The sequence below is a fragment of the Glycine soja genome, chromosome 17 (genome assembly GCF_004193775.1).
Source record: "Glycine soja cultivar W05 chromosome 17, ASM419377v2, whole genome shotgun sequence".
In the NCBI taxonomy this organism is placed as follows: Eukaryota; Viridiplantae; Streptophyta; class Magnoliopsida; order Fabales; family Fabaceae; genus Glycine; species Glycine soja.
Window position 1 is genome coordinate 12,607,804 of NC_041018.1, and position 18,473 is coordinate 12,626,276.

Sequence of the window (18,473 nt, forward strand, 5' to 3'; positions counted from 1 at the left end):
TTCTTATAGTAACTTGACCATTCTCTGGATCATACAATCTGTAGCCACCGGTTGAGTGATAACCCAATGAAATATGTTGAGCGTCTTTGTCATCTAGCTTTCTTTTTATGTTTGTAGCAAATTGAACCAAATGCCTCCAAGTATGTCGCATCTAGTTTTAATCCAATCCATGCTTCTTCTAGTGTCATACCTTCAAGTCTCTTAGTAGGAGATTGATTCAGAATATAAGTTGTTGTTGATACAACTTCTCCCCATAAGTAGCTTGGTAGGTTCTTACTTTTCAACATATACCTCACCATATTCATTATTGTTCCGTTCTCTCTCAACTGTACCATTGTGTTGAGTTATGTAAGGTGGTGTTACTTCATGAATTAGCCCTTTACTTTCATAGAAATGCTTGAAATCATTTGACATATATTCGCCCCCACCATCTATCCTTAGGATCTTGATCACTTTTCCACTTTGCTTCTCTACTAGACATTTAAATCTTCTAAAGGCTTCTAGTACTTCATGCTTCCTCTTAACCAAGTAGATCCTAACTTTCTTAGTTAAATCATCAATGAAACAAATAAAGTACTACGATGCCAAGTTTCTCAGTTGCTTTTGTGGGAAGATACTTGCTGAAGCTTCTTCTGGCTTGCTTGCATTTAATGCACTCTTTGCACATCTCTTTTGGTACTAAGATCTGAGGTAGTACTTCAACCATTTTCTGTCTGATAAGAAGGCGTAGGTCCTTGAAGTTGAGATGGCCAAATCTATGATGCCATAACCACTCCATCTTGTTTTTTGAGGTTGCAAGACACTCATGCTCCAGAATATTCATCCAAATTCTAAAGGTCCTGTTCTCAGATAGGTTTACCTTAATCACAAGTTTTTGGTCTTCATCAAACACTTTGAGACAATTGTCCTCTATCCTTATAACAACCCCCTTTTCAAGTAGTTGGCCTAGGCTTAACAGATTAGTCTTCATGTCAGGTACAAACAACACCTCCTCGATGATAGGGTCTTTTCCATCCTTCCCCTTGAATGTTACTTTTCCAATACCTTCAGCAGTCAATGTAATATGATCTGCAAAGCAAACTCAGCTCTTGGATGATTCATTCATATTGATGAACCAATCCCTCTTCCTTGTCATATGAGTGGTGCAACCAGAATCTAAGTACCATGAGAAGTCACTTGATGATTTACTACTAGTGGTAGCCATAAGCAATACGAATTCAGAATCCGAGCCTTTATCTTGAGCCAAATTTGCATGATTACTGGCCTTGTTCTTGGCACCTTCTCCTTGCCAACATTCTTTTGCATAATGATTAGGTTTCTGACAGTTGTAGCATTTCACCTTTCTTTTTTCGAACTTCTACTCCTTGTTGTTGTTGGAGTTTGATTTTGAGAAGTTTAGCATGATGTTTTTCCTTTGAAGGATTCACTGCCTTTAGCTGTCACTTGTTCTTGGTTCTTTGTGGTGGTGTTTGACTTGTTTCCTTTCCATGGTCCTTTCCCTTTCCATTTGTAATTGGGTCATGCATGAAGTGTCTATTCTTGATGGGATCTTCACTCATAGATCCTCATCTCATGTGCCTCAAGAGAGTGTTGCAATTCTTCAATCTGTATTATGTCTAAGTCCTTTGACTCCTCGATTGCAACAACTACATGATCAAATCATGGTGGCAAAGTTCTCAATATTTTGTCTACCACTTGTTGATATGAGATTATGTCCTTTGCAGGCCCTCATTGAATTGACTAGTTTTTGAATTCTGTCAAAGTAATCTGCTACAGATTCTTTGTCCTCCATGGTGAGAAGTTCATATTGCCTTCTCAGTGTCTGCAACTTAATCTTCTTATTCTTCTCTCCATCTCCATATGTTTTCCCTAGAATATCCCATGCTTCCTTTGATACGGAGGCTTTGGATATTTTATTGAATATCTTTGAATTCACACATTGGTAGATGAGAAAACACGCCTTGCTATCATGTTTCTGTTGTTGTTTGAAGGTCAGTTTTTGCTCCTCAGTGGCATTCTTGTTCGATTCTATAAAACCAGTTGTCACTACTTCTGCCCCATCTTGGAAGCCAAAAATCGCCGACATTTTGATCCGTCAATTATCAAATAATTTGCCATCAAAGACTGAAAGAGACCCCTGAATAATACTATTAGGGATTGCCATGTATGCACCCCACTCATTTCTTCAATCACAATGCGAGTACATAATCGATTCTTCTTCAGTTGTTCTTCTAACCAATAACTTTCACTCAGCCACCGCACCTCACGAAAAAATGGTGGAGAAGAAGACTCAATACACAAAACTTGCGAGAAAACAAAAAGAATCTCTCAAGAAGAAGACACATTTTATTGAAAACAATAAAAAAAAAACTCTCTAACTACCATTCCTCATAGGTGTAGGATCTCACAACTCTTGATACCTTGCTAAACTCTCTCTAAAATACATTTAAAAATAAAGCATACAATTGAATGGATAAAAAACTATATTGATAACAAACTTTGGAATTTTATCATATTCAATATTATGAAGAGCATATAACAATCATTACTTAAGAGTAACTAACTCAAGTAACTCCTTTAACATTTAACAATTTTTGAATTATTTCTTGACATTTCATAATATATTTTATCAATAAATTGAATTTTTTATTTGTCACTTTATATTTAGTAATTATTTTACCAGATAATTTTATCAAAACTTATAATTCAACCTGGATACTGACTATTCAGATAAATAACGACTAAAAAATTATTTTTATTAAAAATTAAATTTAAATAATATCTTAATAATTTAATCTTAACTTAAACATATGCATCATCATTAACTTCACTTGATTCAGTAGTCACCCTCTTAATATAAAAGTTAAAATATATACGAAATTATTGCTTGACCGACTAAGAACGAATCCGTAACGAGCTTAAAAAACAACATAATAGCGATTAGCGATCTGTTTTGAAATAAAAAAGAATACTAATTATTAAATCCTGGTAGACATGCACTAAAAATAAATCTAAAATTTCACTTGCACCCACCCACACACCCTCGCATCCATCGTAATCAAAACTTAATTCACATTTTTGTTTGGGTTTTTTCATCACAGTGCTTTTCTTTCCTTCCTTCTGAGATTGCTGAAGAGAGAAAAGCAAAATCGAAAGAACTGAATTGGATTTCATTGGCGGAGTGAAAGTGAAGTGTTGCGCAAATCTGATTGGCAAGAATGGCGCCAGTGTCGGCTCTCGCAAAGTACAAGCTGGTGTTCTTGGGCGATCAATCCGTTGGGAAAACCAGCATCATCACTCGCTTCATGTACGACAAATTCGACAACACTTATCAGGTCTTCTTCTTTCAGATCCAATCTCTCTTTCACTATTTCATCACATTTTTTAAAAAAAATTCAAGAGATCACGGTTTTACCGTGGAATGGGATCATTGCTTTCGTCGTGATTGGTGGTGATATGTTCCTGAATTTAGGTTCATTTTTTGTTTTTAAGAAATTGTTATTTAAACAGACGCCAATGTGGTTTGGTATATAAAATTTATTATACTTTTAAAATTTTACCATGTGTTTTTGTCCCTCATTCCAATTGTGATTGCCTTGAAGACATTAAATAATTTCATTACAAAAATTTGGTGGCTACTATAATTGTATGTTGTATGATGCAGCTTCAGGGGAGGAAATGGCATATTGGAGAGAAACAGAAAACAGATTCAGATTCCAGTGTTGCACGTGTCTTATAAAAACTTTAACTATATAGGCGTCTAATAGTTTAGTTTTTTGATCCGCAAAAGTTGAGTGTTAGTTGGTTAGTTTTTCTTAGCAAGAGAATCAATCCCGTTACCATTTACTCTTTCTCTTCTTTCTTAACCACCCAACCAACTTTATAAGTCTAATAGTTTCGTAGTAAATTATTTGGAGAATAGAAAAAAAAATAGGCATATAAGAACATTGTAGCACCAGTAATTCTGAGTCACGCGAAATGATTTTAAGACATCCATATATGTATTTTCTTGTCTTTACTTCCATGTCCACCTGCAAGTGAAACTAAAGTCTACAGTTAATGTGTACACATGTGATGATGGGGCATGTTGAAGTCCCACATCGAATAAATATAGTGTCGAGATAAACTATATAAGTGGAAAGTAATCCTCACCTTACAAGCCGGTTTTATAGGGTTGAGCTAAACTCATGAAAAACCTACTTTTTGACAACACATTATGTGCAAATATAATTCTACACATGCATTTAGTTGTTTACATTTTGACCGTACTCAAAACTTTCCTTTTTTTTCCCTTTTGCTAAACAGGCTACAATCGGTATCGATTTTCTGTCAAAAACTATGTATCTTGAAGATCGAACTGTTCGACTGCAATTGTGGTAAGATGTTGCTTGATCATTTTAAAAATTTCACTAGGGAGGGTAAGGAATAGTTATGAAGAAAATGATGGAAGGGGAAGCAAAGGATTGTTTGGTCTATAATGAAGAGGGAAGGGCAGAAGGGGAATGGGGGCAATGCTGATATATCAACTATCTGTTTTTACTGTTTCTCATCAAGTGTAAAGAGATATTGGAATACTAAATTTTGGAATCCTGTGGAGTAATGATAACTTCCCTGCAAATAAGGGACGAACAATGTCTCCCCCCCCCCCCCCCCCCCCCTCCCTTTTTTCCTCAGTTTTCATCCACTCCTAAAATATGCAAATTACTGAACTGCAGATACATTACTATTTGATGTTTATCTTGTTTCTTTTGTATGTTATATTTCAAAGATTTATTTGGTATATCGGAATCTGCATTGCAGAATATGTGATATTTTATGATTGCTAACATTTTTAATCCTTTTTTTTTATAAAAAATTATCCATTTAGTTATGAAGTATTTGCCTTTATCCCATACCTTTTAATCTCACTATAATGTCTGTTTAAAATGGTTTTTAAATATTAACTACTGTTATGTATTCATTTGTATTTTACTTTATACCATAAAAAATTAGGTTTTGAAGTGGATTGATTTAAGCTGAACATGATGCTATTAGACATTTTGTAATCTGCAGCATTTCCTGGTTACTGCTTTGTATTCTTGGGCTTTATTTCAACAGTTGATGTATATTGGAAAACTTGACTGAATTCAATGGAGTTTAATGTGTTTGATCGACAATTTTTAGTTGAGTTTCCATACAAAAGCAGTACACTGTTGGCTTTTTATTTTTATTTTTATTGAATTCTCTTAATTTTCTTCCTCTCAAAACCTTTACTTTTTATTTTTCTTCATTTGTGACAGGGATACAGCTGGCCAGGAAAGATTTAGAAGTCTTATTCCAAGCTACATTAGGGACTCATCTGTTGCTGTCATTGTTTATGATGTTGCAAGTATGCCATTTAGACCTGCTTTCTTTCACCTATTCCCTCCATGACGAATTATATTTTCTTGCAGATTTTTCATTTCAATATAATAATATATTAATAGTTAATAAGTTTTTTTTTTGGATGCTGGTTAATTAAGTGTTGAATTTGAAGAGCTGAGTTTTCTATTCATTATTAATTTCTTCAAAAACTTATTAAGGAAGAAGATTTATATCTTAGAGGAATATGTATGCTCCATTTAATAAAAAATCACGTTATTTAAGTAATTCCTTTTCCTTTCTTTGGGATATGATTTGAGTGAAATATTCATTTTTTACATAAAGTGGGTGAATTCTTTTAATCAAAAAAGAAAGTGAATATGGGATGAACATGTGGCCTCCCCCAGATTCTAAAGTTACCTGTGCCAATTAGGTAATTAATTATCAGGAACTGGAACTTCTCAAGAAGTAGCTTTCTCTAACAGGTGCTGCCTGTTATTCTTGGACAGCTCGAATCTCTCTAGTTGACTCATATCATGTGTGCATAGTTTTTTGTTCACTGTTCCTAAAGTCCTAAACACTTTGATGGACAGTTTCTGATTGTTCAGCATTCTTGTGATATAGGCCGTCAGACTTTCCTAAACACATCAAAGTGGATTGAAGAGGTGCGCAGTGAAAGAGGCAGCGATGTTATTGTTGTTCTTGTTGGGAACAAAACTGATCTTGTGGATAAAAGGTAATGGCTAATCAATGGTAGAGTGACTAACTTCATCAGATAGTTTATACTGGCCGGTTTCATGACATGACTCTTATGTTCTGTATTATCTAATGGCCTATTTGATGTTGATTTTTGGCTAGTTACTAATTCAACACTTAAGAGAAAGTTTATGGGTTAGTAAAGAAGAAACTGTTGTGATCAAGGGAAGTAAAACTACACAAATAATCATTTCATTCTTCACAGGCTAGACTGTGGGATGTGGGACAAGAATAAGAGAACAATACTGTGTGCAGTAGATTAAAGCTAATAGAAAAATTCATCAATCATATGAAGGGGGATATTTGTGTTTTGTTTGGTGAAATGAGTTATAAATCGGTTAAGATCTTCAAACAACTGGAATATTTACTGTGTCACTGTTTCAAGCCTTGAATAGCCTCAAGAATTCCTTGAGAATGAGTGACTCGTGACAAGTAGTCCATTCAGATAAAATGAAAAACATCTCAAGCTATATATTAGACATATACATCACAAACTTCATTTACTATGTATGAAAGACCTAGAGAGAACTGGCATAGTTTAAGGGCTTTATTTAGTTTCTTCTTTTATTCAATATATTTATTATCAGGTATGTGTACATCTAAGAGAGAGATATCTGGGGAAAGTGAGAGGAGGGACAGTGAAAGATGTTGTCCAATTTGATTTTCTGTCCTTCCAGTATGTTTGCGACATTTTGAGGAAAAACTGTTAAAATATGTTGTTTTTTCTTGCTAAAAACTGGATATTGTTTCCTGACTTGGTAAATTTGAAACATGCTTCATTTTCCTAACCATGCATAGGAAAGTTGTCCATGAAGCTGCACAAGAAAAAAAGTGATTATTTTCCCCAAAAATATGTTAAATCCAAACATGAAGAAGAATGTTGCTTAGATTTTTAGAAACATGTTAGAAGGGGGTCACTGTTATCCATGAAAGATGATATGAAAGGAATTAGCAGAACCCTATATTTATGATAGTCCAAGTCTTAGAATTTGGGCTTAGGACCTAACTCAATCCTACAAAATTAGCTTGTAAGGTGGAGACTACCCAAGCTTTATAAGCTCTATTTAAGTTATATCTCTAGTCAATGTGGGACTAAACACCATCCTTGAGGTTGCAATTAAGGCAGCCCTCAAAGAGACCGCAACTAAGGCGAGTTAGGGATGACAGTAAGCACTAAGTCTCTAAAATATGACCTGCTTGAATGGTTTGGCCCTTGAAATGCTTCTTTTGCACTCTGCGTATTTGTTCCGATATCTTGTACAAAATATGACCCGCTTTACATTTCCTTTCTGTAGCTTATTTCCAGCAAGGAGATTGCTATGGTACAATGACTAACATTTTATAATATTTAAAAATCTATTATATACTAGTAGTTGCAAGTGAAATGTTTAAGAATTCACCTTGGGTTCCTAATCCAGGAAAAAAAATGGTTACAGGAACAAGGTTGTTTGACTTTTCATTATGGGTAATGTTCTATACATTTGACACTACAGGCAAGTCTCTACAGAGGAAGGGGAAGCAAAGTCCCGAGAGCTAAACGTTATGTTTATTGAAGCTAGTGCAAAAGCTGGCTTTAATATAAAGGTAAGCCTCTCCCTTCTATGCCATAGATATTTAATAAATATCAGCTTGATAATCTAGAAGAAAGCTATCTCACCAGGTCCTGAGGTGCATATATTCTTTTTAGTGATAATTTGTCAGGGAAGTTAATATGATTTTTCTGTATAATTATAAGCCTATTGCATTGTCTTGCAGAATGAATACAACAGTTGGTTGTTTCTACTAGTCAACTTAAAATTTTCCTTAAGTTTTCCTCAATTATGTTAGATATACTTGCTGGCATTATGATATATCTACTTGTTATATATACCTAGTCCTGACTTTTTATTTGTACTGCTTTGTCAAACTTTTTATATTTAGGCCCTCTTTCGAAAAATTGCTGCTGCATTACCCGGAATGGAAACATTATCTACAACAAAACAGGAAGATATGGTTGACGTGAACCTGAGGTCTTCTGGTAGCCATGATTCCCAACCTCAGTCGGGTGGATGTTCTTGCTGAATGAATGTGCCTTGTCCTAAAGTTTTGTATCTTTTTGCTTCATGCTATTTATTTTGGAATGTGTTTGTCTCAGATCTGTAAAGATTCATTAGTCCTTTAGACTTAAACAACTTTATGTGAGAGAAACTATTGAAAACAAGTGGAGAGGTAGCAATGGAAGAACAAATGTAATACAGCTCATTGGTTAGTTGGCTATTCATTATTATTTACTTTGATAAAGATAAAAGTCTACATTTACCTTCTTCGTCCTATATTTGATCTAGTGTTACTACAATACTTCTGTACTTTATTAAAAAAATTAATGAGTAAACCCCAATTTTAATTAGCACATGAAATTATAAGCTCTTGTCATTTTAGTTTTGGCTTAATTACACTTGATATCCCCAGTTTTTTTATTTTTTGGCAAATTTTACATCTAACAAATTAATTTAATGTATTTTACCTTTAACTTTTAAGAGACTTGTAAATTTTATGCCTTGGTTTTAGACTTTCATTTAATCATAAATAACAAATTACGAGTAAACGACGATATACAATTATTTAAGACAATAAGTGCATACACATGCATTGCATGCTTAGCATTAGACGATAGTTTGACGCTTGTCTAGTAATTGGACAGAATTAATATAACTATTGATGAGGTGGTGTGAATTTCAAAATCCCTTTAGCATAAGTAACAAATGAGATACTTTTGAAAATAGAAGTTGGAGGCAACCGAACGTGAATATATACAAACAATCATTAGTCTTGATGTATAATCATAAACAGTTTTTTTCTCTCCATACAAACAGCTAAAATTGGGGTTGGGGACCCGTATTAAGGTGGAATGGAACAGGCAAAGAGAGGCTGTATCTGCAATACGGGGAGCATTACTTTCTGGTTGTAGTACCCACTTGGACTCGGAGCTTTGAGAGATTGTAGCCAAGAGACTTATTGAGTTGGAACCAAGAGATATTGGCCCTTATATTTTGCTGTCAAATATGTATGCTGCTCAGGGGAGATGGGATGTGAGATTGATGATAAATGAAAAGGGGTTACAGAAAGAAGCAGCATCCAGCTTGGTTCATCTTGAAGATTTTGAATCTAAATATTTTGTTAAGAATAATTCAGGCCATAGGAAAAAGATAATGTACTCGATGTTGAGTGAATTAGGAACACAGATGAAATTATCTGTTGGACACTCGATTAAGGAAGACAATTTCATACCTAGATAAAGATAAGAGTCTCTATTTTAGAGGCTGTTGGGAGAGAAGCAAAGTGCAAGTTAAGGAACGAGATGTTGAGGTCATGATTATGGATATCAGGGAAAAAGATGTCATAACTCATAAAAGAGGCTGCCACTAAAAACTATGTGTTGCAGGATGGGGATGCTATGATCATGTAAGGATCTTGTAGATTCTGCAGGTCCAGATTGGTTTCACCATAGATTTTGGGTCCCTGAATTTTCTGGTAGCAGATAATTTATTTGATGAAGAATAACTTGCTCAATGTCTTGCATAATTAAGACACTCAGATAATCAATCCATAAAATCCAAAGTAGAGAAGAGAGATTTCATCAACTTTGTTTGTCAAGTGAAAATTCTTGCAAGACGAGTGTCGGGTCTTACGGTGCATACTCGAAATGGAGTTTTAAGGAAGATGAGTGGCTGGTACTAAAGATCAAGAAACACAGTTATGCCGTCAGATTGTAGACCCTCTTCACCTTCCTTGATAAAAGGATATCAAAGAAGCAGACAACCATATATCTCTATCTTTTCCAGACTAAAAATTATTGGATGAGAGAATTTTGTCTCAGTTCAAAATAAGAAAAACACCCATATACAAAGAACACTTACAAAGTATTGACACTTATCTTGTCTCAAGGAGGCAAGTGAGGATTCAAGACTGTCGTTTCACTTGACTAATTCCTTAAGATTCATATCTATATCTTCATCTTTGTACTCAGATATTTGTAATTTTGAATTTTTCTTTATCATATTTATAGCTGTATAATAGCTTATTTGATGTGCACAAGTAAAATATCATGACTGTAATTTTTTTGAAGCCTTCCAATCTCTGTCCACACAAGCGCGAGTGCAGGTGCCCCTGTTGTTGGGTGAAGAGCTAGCAAATAAAATTGGGGGAATTGTTTTCTTTGAGTTTATTAATTATTATTTTGGGAAAGTTTATTTATTCTCCTGTTATATAGTCATTTCTCCATAATTGTTAGCTTGTTTAGAAGAAATGAAAGCATAATTCCAACATCTGGAATTTTTTAGGACATTTGGCATATGATTTTTAAACCAATACAATGAAATTTACTTCCATTGCTATTAATATTTCATAGCTTCTTTTTGCTTGCGGAGGTATAATGACCGAATCTTTCTCAAATGCTTAGTGACAACTTTGAGCCTTTTCTAGCTACTGTATTCATCTGTTTACCTTGTGAATGAATAATTCTATGACAAGTTCAGTGGCTGAATTGTTGATCCATTGAAAGCTACTGGAAACCAAGTGATATTTCAACATGCTTGTGAATAAAATTGAGATATTTTTAATTATGAAATACATAAGGAGTTACACTAAAAAAAAAAAAAAACACTGGGGATTTGGGTGACATGCATACATGTCTAGTAAGATCATAGAATTTCGTCGGTCCTCACAACTTAAGAGAAAAACAAAATTATTGAAGGGAAATTAAATAGGGTAAATCGACTGAACTTAAAATAATAAACTTAATTTTTTTTTTTATTTCATATATTACAGGCAACATCAGATTGATACTTATTTTTTGGTGCTTCTCTATTGGTCCACTTGTACCCCTAAGTCGTATGTTTGTCCAGCCTTCCAGTCTTGTGGTATGTTATTAACAGGAACCACCCATGTTTCTTCTCCCTCTTCTTCAGGGCTAAACAACATCCTCAAAGTCAAAGGTCCACTTGGTGGAGCTGTAGTGGTCCAAACTGCTCCATGACTCCGGTCCAGTAACTTGCACACAAAGTTTTGAGTCTGCACTCAGCAAAAAGAGATAATACTCATTACAATACTTTTCATCTAACTAACTGGACGTTACTCATACATCCATTTCAATTGAATGATGAAGAGTTTAATGTCTTAGTGATTTCCATATCAAAAGTTAATTATTTGATAAAATATATGGCTAACCAGTGGTTAAGAAATCAAACAAAAAAAATTATTAAAAATAACATAGGAGTGTAATTAAAAATCACTGCAAGCGTATTTTTACACTGGTTAGCATTTGTGAAAAAGTTGATAGAAAATCAGTAAATGATCTTAAAAATACTCAAATTTCACCAGGTTTCTTGACTAAATTATCTGTTCAAAGATTTGACAATTTCTAATTGATTGGCACGGGAAGGAGGAAGTATACCTCACAAAGCTGAACAGCAGTTATGTCTCTACTTCCTTGTTGAAACCATATGACAAAAGCCAAATAGTGAGGGTTGTTGCTGCTCTCATGTATCTTAACTGTAATGTTTTTGTTTGGGTAGCTGCATGAGACACTGCAGATAACAAGAGAGGCCTAGTTAAGTCTTTGGTTTCAACATTCTACTTAAAAATTTAATGCATGCATGAATCAAAAAGGTGTTGTTCTGTGTGGAAGAATCTCTGACCGTCTATATTGAATATCAAGTACGCCAAGAGCTAATAGAGATGCAGCAGCGTCAGTGTTGAGAGCCATTCTACCAAAGGCTCGTTGGCTAAGAATGAAATCAGTGTTATGACCTGAGCCTGAGTCAGTTATAACCACAGTCACACCGTTGTCTGAGCATAAAGCACTATTGCTACATCTTACCTGGTAAAACATAATGAGAAATATTACTTTCAAAGAAAGTACGTACTAGAACTATATATAATGCATGTATATACACTGTTATATTGCAAAGTGCTGTTGAAGAATGCCTATTAATTAAGTACAACTCATAAAAAGATTAATATAACTATCTATGATCTAGTTTGTTGCTAGTTTAATATATCTTGAACTTTTGATCGGTCGTGCGTATAATTATATAGAGGATGAACTCATGCAAACGCAAGAATTAATTACTCGTACGGACGAAATAACAAATATAACAAAAAAGAAAAAAAGGTTCTTTTTTTTTTTACAGTAAAAAAAAAGTTGTTTGTGTGTGCATGTGTATGTGTATTAAAAGTGAGATTTACATATAGGTTATTGCTAATTAATTTTTGTTAATCTTCAGAAAACATGCACGATAAAATCATCCTATAGGTTGTGTTAGTACATATATAATAATATTAAACTCATTAGGGTCGGTTTAATAGTAATGAGTATGATCGATAAATGCATAAAAAATTAAGTTCGATCTTCATTGTAGTTGTTGTATTAAAAAAAAGAGCAAGTAATAATACTGTATACTAGCTTGATCAGAACTCACTTGGTAACAGGCACCACAGCCAACACCATTTCGATAAAGATTAGATGCAGCTGATACGTCGCCACCATTAACCGTAGCACCAAAGGAACCAAATTCACATGCACCAACTGCATTAAATTAATTAAAATCATGTTAATAAAATATCATTTCATGTTTGCATTTTGTTATACTTTTATCAGTAATTAATTTTCTTACCATCTGTGCCATTTTCTTGAGAGTTTGGGTAAAATGCTGCACGAGATTGAACAAATGAAGTATCTGCCAGAGTTTGCATGAAAAGAAAGGTGGCAAGAAGAAGGGGATACAAAAGAGAGAGAGCCATGTGTGAGATAGAATTATAAATTAAAGCAATTAAGATGGAAAAATGAAAAACTTAGTAATATGCATGGAGGGAACCCGGATTTCTCCCATTTATAGAGAAATATTATTGGTCAATGTTATCAACTTCGACATTCCAAAAGGTATAAAATTAAATTATTCACAAATTTGAATAAGAGGAATTTTGCTACGGTACGTTTTCTCTGAGTTATTTGCTTAGAGTTGGACTACAGGCTATTTGTCTTAATTTGACGATCGAGGAACGCCACTTTAAACTTTTGTAAGAAAAAATTGGGATTTGACTACTACCAAATTAATAAGAAAATATATAAAGTAAAAATAAATAAAAATAAAGAATTATGAGCTGTACTGTTTTTAGACCAAAACATGAGCTGTTGTTAAAATTGATTTTCATATATTTTTACAGTTTCTCATAATTCTTTATCATTTTTACCATTTAAAGCATTTAAATAATATCTGTTTCCTTCAACTTAACAATTCTAAAATAATTATAAGAATGTTTTATAACGGATCCTACAACTTAGAAAGTTTCTGGAAAGCTTCACATAATATCAGTTGAAAAATATGCCCGATGCGCAAAAGGTAAAAAAAGGTATAATTCTTTTCTTCCTATATACTATATACTATATAGTCCATGCGGCTTGCTCTCCGATGGAAACCAATTGCTTTAAGAGTTTCTTTGGGAGTCAATATTTTCAAAGTAACACTTTGAACATCTCTAATGCAATTGCTAAATTGGATTTTTAAAATTGAGCAACAATATTTAATTTTTGGTGATAAATTTATACTTTTATTATTTTCTAAATATTTTAAAAATATATAAGTAAATATTTTAATTTAAAATGAAAATATATAAAGATGTGAAGTTTATTATGAAGCCTACTTACATTAAGAACTCAACTTGGTTCCATTATTTGAAAGAAAAATAGTAAATACTCTTGCATTATTTTATGTCACTATAGAGAACCATCAAGAAAGAGTTAATTATCTAAACTGAATTCCTGCATATGCTCTTTGAGATAGTGTAATAGTCTAATAGGTACTGTTTATAGTCTCTTTCTACAGTAGCAATTGCTGTGATGGGAGAGAAAAATACAGGATTCAATTGAGACGGACCTAACATGTGGGTTTCACATGCTGGATCTTGTATCTTTCTTTGTTCTTGCTATAGGGTATAACATGGTTGGACTTAGATTAAAATATCTTTTAAATTTAAACTATTTTAGATCAAGAAATGTATGTATCTATATTTTCTCATTTTATACTTATGAGTTAAATATGTTTTACTTCATGTAGATGCAAAATGATACTGAAGAGGTCTACTTTAGTTTATTAACGTTGAATATAGTGAGAGTGTTGTTGTAAATATCTTTTATTTATGTTTAATTAAATTGGAAAAAAGTTCTCTCTTCTCCTCTTTCTCACAGCGGGTGTTGAATAATAATTTCATTTTCCTATATCTCAATATCCTGCATATATAATTTTCATTCGCAAGCATAGACGTTTGATTATGACTTATGAGAGGCAATTGACATTTGCTCACCTAAATGGTAGGCTAAAACCAAAGATTGAATTGTACTGAATTAAAAAGTGAAGTAGCCTGAATTGGAATGGAATATAAGGGCGAAGAGTTAGGCCTTTCAGCACTTTGAAATGAGTATGACCCTATATATGTCACGCATATTTTAGAGTTAATTCCCACATTTTGTCAAAGATCACATAGTAAGTACCTTGATCTCAATGTGGAAGATGCATACGAAATATCCATCTAATTTAGATTAGATATTATTAGTATAGTATGTTTGAAGATACATTACACGGGGACACAAATGCAAAAGGAGCAGACTCTCGTCATGATGAGAAAATGACCTTGGTCCTCCGCATATCTATATAGCACTTTTTGTTTTTGCTAGGTCGTTTGATGGTCATGTCATAACATTGTGGGCATATGTTATTATAGTGATGTTCAAAAGCCAATATTTCTTTGAACCAGTATCTGTAAATGTAGTCTCTTCCAAATTTGCAGAAGCCTGCTGCCAAGTTTTCATGAGTTTTGTGCAAAGCATGATTTTAAATTGCTGGTATAGTCGGTGAGTCAGAAAACCTTTATATTGTAGATAATTAAAAAAAAATACAACTAATGTGATAACTAAGAAAAATAATAAATTTCTCACATATTTAAAATCAATTTAACTTTATTATTTAAAATTTCCAAAAATTAAGGAATAAAAGTTTATTTTATTTTATCTTTTTAATTTGTTCTCCCACAAATATTTATGAAAAATTCATTCAAGTATAACTTATTTATGCTAAAGCTTATGATTTTTCTTTTATCAATAAATGTTGATTTATTAATTTTGGTTAGAAATCTAAAGCTTAAGATGATATCTTGAGCTAGAAGTTTGGCCAATAAAAATATTTTATTAAGAAATTAAGAAAATGAGATTAAAAGGATCGAAGACCACTTGGTAGTTGGTAGTTCTTATACGTGTCATACTTATATTTGTCATAAATTAACCATTCAAAAACGCTAAAATACTTATGATATTAGGTGGAAACATTTAACTTGTTTATATTTCTAATGGTAGGCGCACCTGTCTTAAAAGTTGGATGAAATTGATTTTAATACAATTAATTTTGAATTATTAAACACAATCCAAATTAGTTATAATTATAAATTTTATATTCAAGCATATCATGTACTTGGGTTGACAGAATTGATTCTTTGGCGTGCTGCTGACAAAGACTGCCACGAAGGTAAGTCCCTTGAAGCACATCAGATAGAGGCACTGGACCCAGCAGCGTGCCATTTGTAATCATCAATTTGTGTGAAGAAAAGAGAGGTAATAATAATCTATATACTTGTGGTACATCCAAGGAAACTTCTCCTAGATGCATATTTCTTGTCCTTATCGTTTGAGATATTTACCCTAAATATCAGGGAAGGAAGAAACGGAATTTATATAGACTGCTAGCAGTAGGAGATTGAGAGGTACTGAAACAAAAACACAAAATAAGGATAAATATATAATAATATTCCAATTAATAAAGATAAAAAATGGAATTTAATATAATATTTTTAAGAATAGACACGATATTTTCAGTCGAGAGTCAATGACCCGTTTATCTTACTACCGATATTCATTTGAGTATTTATTTAATAAATAGGAGTAAAATTTAAATTAATACTCCAAAAAGATAAGTCATGAGATAACATGATTTCTAAATTGAAAATCATACATTATTTTATGATTTTTTTTCATTAAAGTTATAAAAAAATTAACCACTTTAATTTTTTTTTTATTTTTTTAACACAACTTTAAAGTGTTAAGAGTTTTTTTTCATACGACTTTAAAGTCGTAATAGAATTTTTTTTTCTTTTTTTCTTATTAAAATTGTAAATTATTTTACAACTTTAATTCTTTTGCACCCAAGGTATTTTTCTTAAATTGTAAATATTTTTTATTTTAATTATTTAATGAATTAATGTATGCTTTCTTTTTTTGTTTTATTTAATATTTTCTATATATTTTATATTATTTTATTTAATATGTTCTATATTTTTATATATTGGTTTATTTAATATATTTTCTATATTTAATATGTTCTATATTTTTTTACTAATTTTAAGGATTATTATTTGTTTTGTAAATTAAAAAATAATGAAAAGAAATTAAATAAAAATATTAAAATGTACTTTGTCTAACAAAAATATTAAAATGTTTTGTTGCTAATATTAACAAATAATATTAACTTATAATTTATCAAATAATATTAATTTTTTAAAAAAAGTTTAATATTTGTGGCTCAAGAAATTGTAAATACACAACTTGGACGACGAGCAATGACATGAACTATCAAATTGAACCAATGGTGTTGTGATTGTGAAAATTTTCGGTTCGAATTCCTTACTTGCATGCAATTGTAACATGTGCTTCTTGCATTTTAAACTGTAATGACTTTGTTAACCCTGAATACAAGTGGGAAAACATTTAAAAAGTTTTCATTCCGTTATAAATGAAGATAAATGACCTTAATATTTGGGTCCATATTTTGTGTCTAGTCCTTCAAAGAGATGAGACACAGGAGAAAGACCAATCACTAGTCGTATAGATAATAAGATTGACAAATCAATTCCAAATAAGCCTAAGAAATATTTATTTGTATAGAACTGAATGACATAATCGTAGTAACGATTCATATAAGTAAATTGATTACTAATATTATTTCTACCTTTTAATTTTATGCTTCTATTTAATTTTTATTGTTCAATTTATATTAATGTATTATGTTGTTTTTATTTTAACAATTATTTTTATTACTAAATTATTTTCTGTTGTTAATATTAAAATAATTTATAAAATAAAATTAATTAATACTACTATACGAAATTATTAATTTACTTAATGATAGTTGTAAAAATTAATCAAATTTTTTTAAACAATTAATATTATTTCATAAATTATAAGTTAATATTATTTGTTAATATTAGTAACAAAAAATTTTAATATTTTGGGTAAACAAAGTACATTTTAATATTTTTATTTAAATTTATGTTTTTTGTATTATTTTTTTAATTTACAAAACAAATAATAATCCTTAACGTTAGTAAAAAAATATAGAAAATATTAAATAAAATTTTAAAAAACAAAACATACATTAATTCATTAAATGATTAAAATAAAAAATATTTATGATTTTAAAAAATACCTTACCTGCAAAAAAAATTGAAGTCGTAAAATAATTTACGACTTCAATAAAAAAATCCATTACAACTTTAAAGTTGTGTGAATGAAAAAAACTCTTACGACTTTAAAGTTATGTTAAAAAAAATAAAAATTAAAGTCATAAAATTTTGTACAACTTCAATGATAAAAAAGAAGAAGTCGTATAACAGTTTACGAGTTCAATTTTCTATGACTTATCCCTTTGGGGTATTAATTTAAATTTTACCCCATTTTGGTAAATTTGAAAGAAAAAAAATACTCCCTTTTGGTTGTTTGCCCTGAAAGGAAGGGGAAGAATAGGAACTTTTTATTAAAATAATGGATCTGCAAATAGAAAAAAAAAAAAAAAAAAGGAGATAGGCATGACAATTTCCCTTTTTCTTTTGGGCCTTTGAATGTATCAGTTAAAGCAGATTTTCTTTTGAGCCTTTGATTAGCTAGAACAAGTTTTTGGAGTCGACAAAAACAAAAGGAATAAGTGTGTTTTTAGTGAATTAAAAAAAACTTAAATTTTTTTATATTTGTAACACGCATATTTTTACCTACCTGAACTTTGTTATATAAAAAAAAAACAAATCATAGATGAAAGTAAAAAATGGAAAACCAAAAAATCAAAATATATTTACCTAAATTCACCCGAATCTCAAGTGTTGCAAATCTATAAAAATGATTTTTATAATAGTTATGTAATAACTTTATTGACTACTTTTTAATTGTGTACTCAGATTAGACAATTCTGTTTAAGTTAGACTTTTAATAAAAATGGCATAGAACAATATGTTAAATTAATCCGTAAAACTTACAATTATAATCACCAGCCAATTTAGCCCTAAAATTGTGAAAAATAAATTTT

The 18,473-nt window shown here is 31.5% G+C and overlaps 2 protein-coding genes across 2 annotated transcripts; one reads left to right on the forward strand and one right to left on the reverse strand.

Annotated features, from left to right (window-relative positions):
* Nucleotides 1-2,996: 2,996 nt before the first annotated feature.
* LOC114392066 (ras-related protein RABH1b-like) lies at nucleotides 2,997-8,408 on the forward strand. Its single transcript, XM_028353098.1, has 6 exons — nucleotides 2,997-3,335; nucleotides 4,306-4,376; nucleotides 5,280-5,368; nucleotides 5,965-6,076; nucleotides 7,590-7,680; nucleotides 8,017-8,408. The coding sequence occupies exons 1-6, from the start codon at nucleotides 3,219-3,221 to the stop codon at nucleotides 8,155-8,157; spliced, it is 621 nt and encodes a 206-aa protein (XP_028208899.1). The 5' UTR covers nucleotides 2,997-3,218; the 3' UTR covers nucleotides 8,158-8,408.
* A 2,243-nt stretch (nucleotides 8,409-10,651) lies between these two features.
* Nucleotides 10,652-12,937, reverse strand: LOC114392974 (expansin-like B1). The gene is made up of 5 exons (XM_028354235.1): nucleotides 12,750-12,937; nucleotides 12,555-12,661; nucleotides 11,772-11,953; nucleotides 11,528-11,660; nucleotides 10,652-11,145 (listed from the first exon to the last, which is right to left on the reverse strand). Exons 1-5 carry the CDS (start codon nucleotides 12,874-12,876, stop codon nucleotides 10,939-10,941), a joined length of 756 nt encoding a protein of 251 aa, XP_028210036.1. The 5' UTR covers nucleotides 12,877-12,937; the 3' UTR covers nucleotides 10,652-10,938.
* Nucleotides 12,938-18,473: the final 5,536 nt, after the last annotated feature.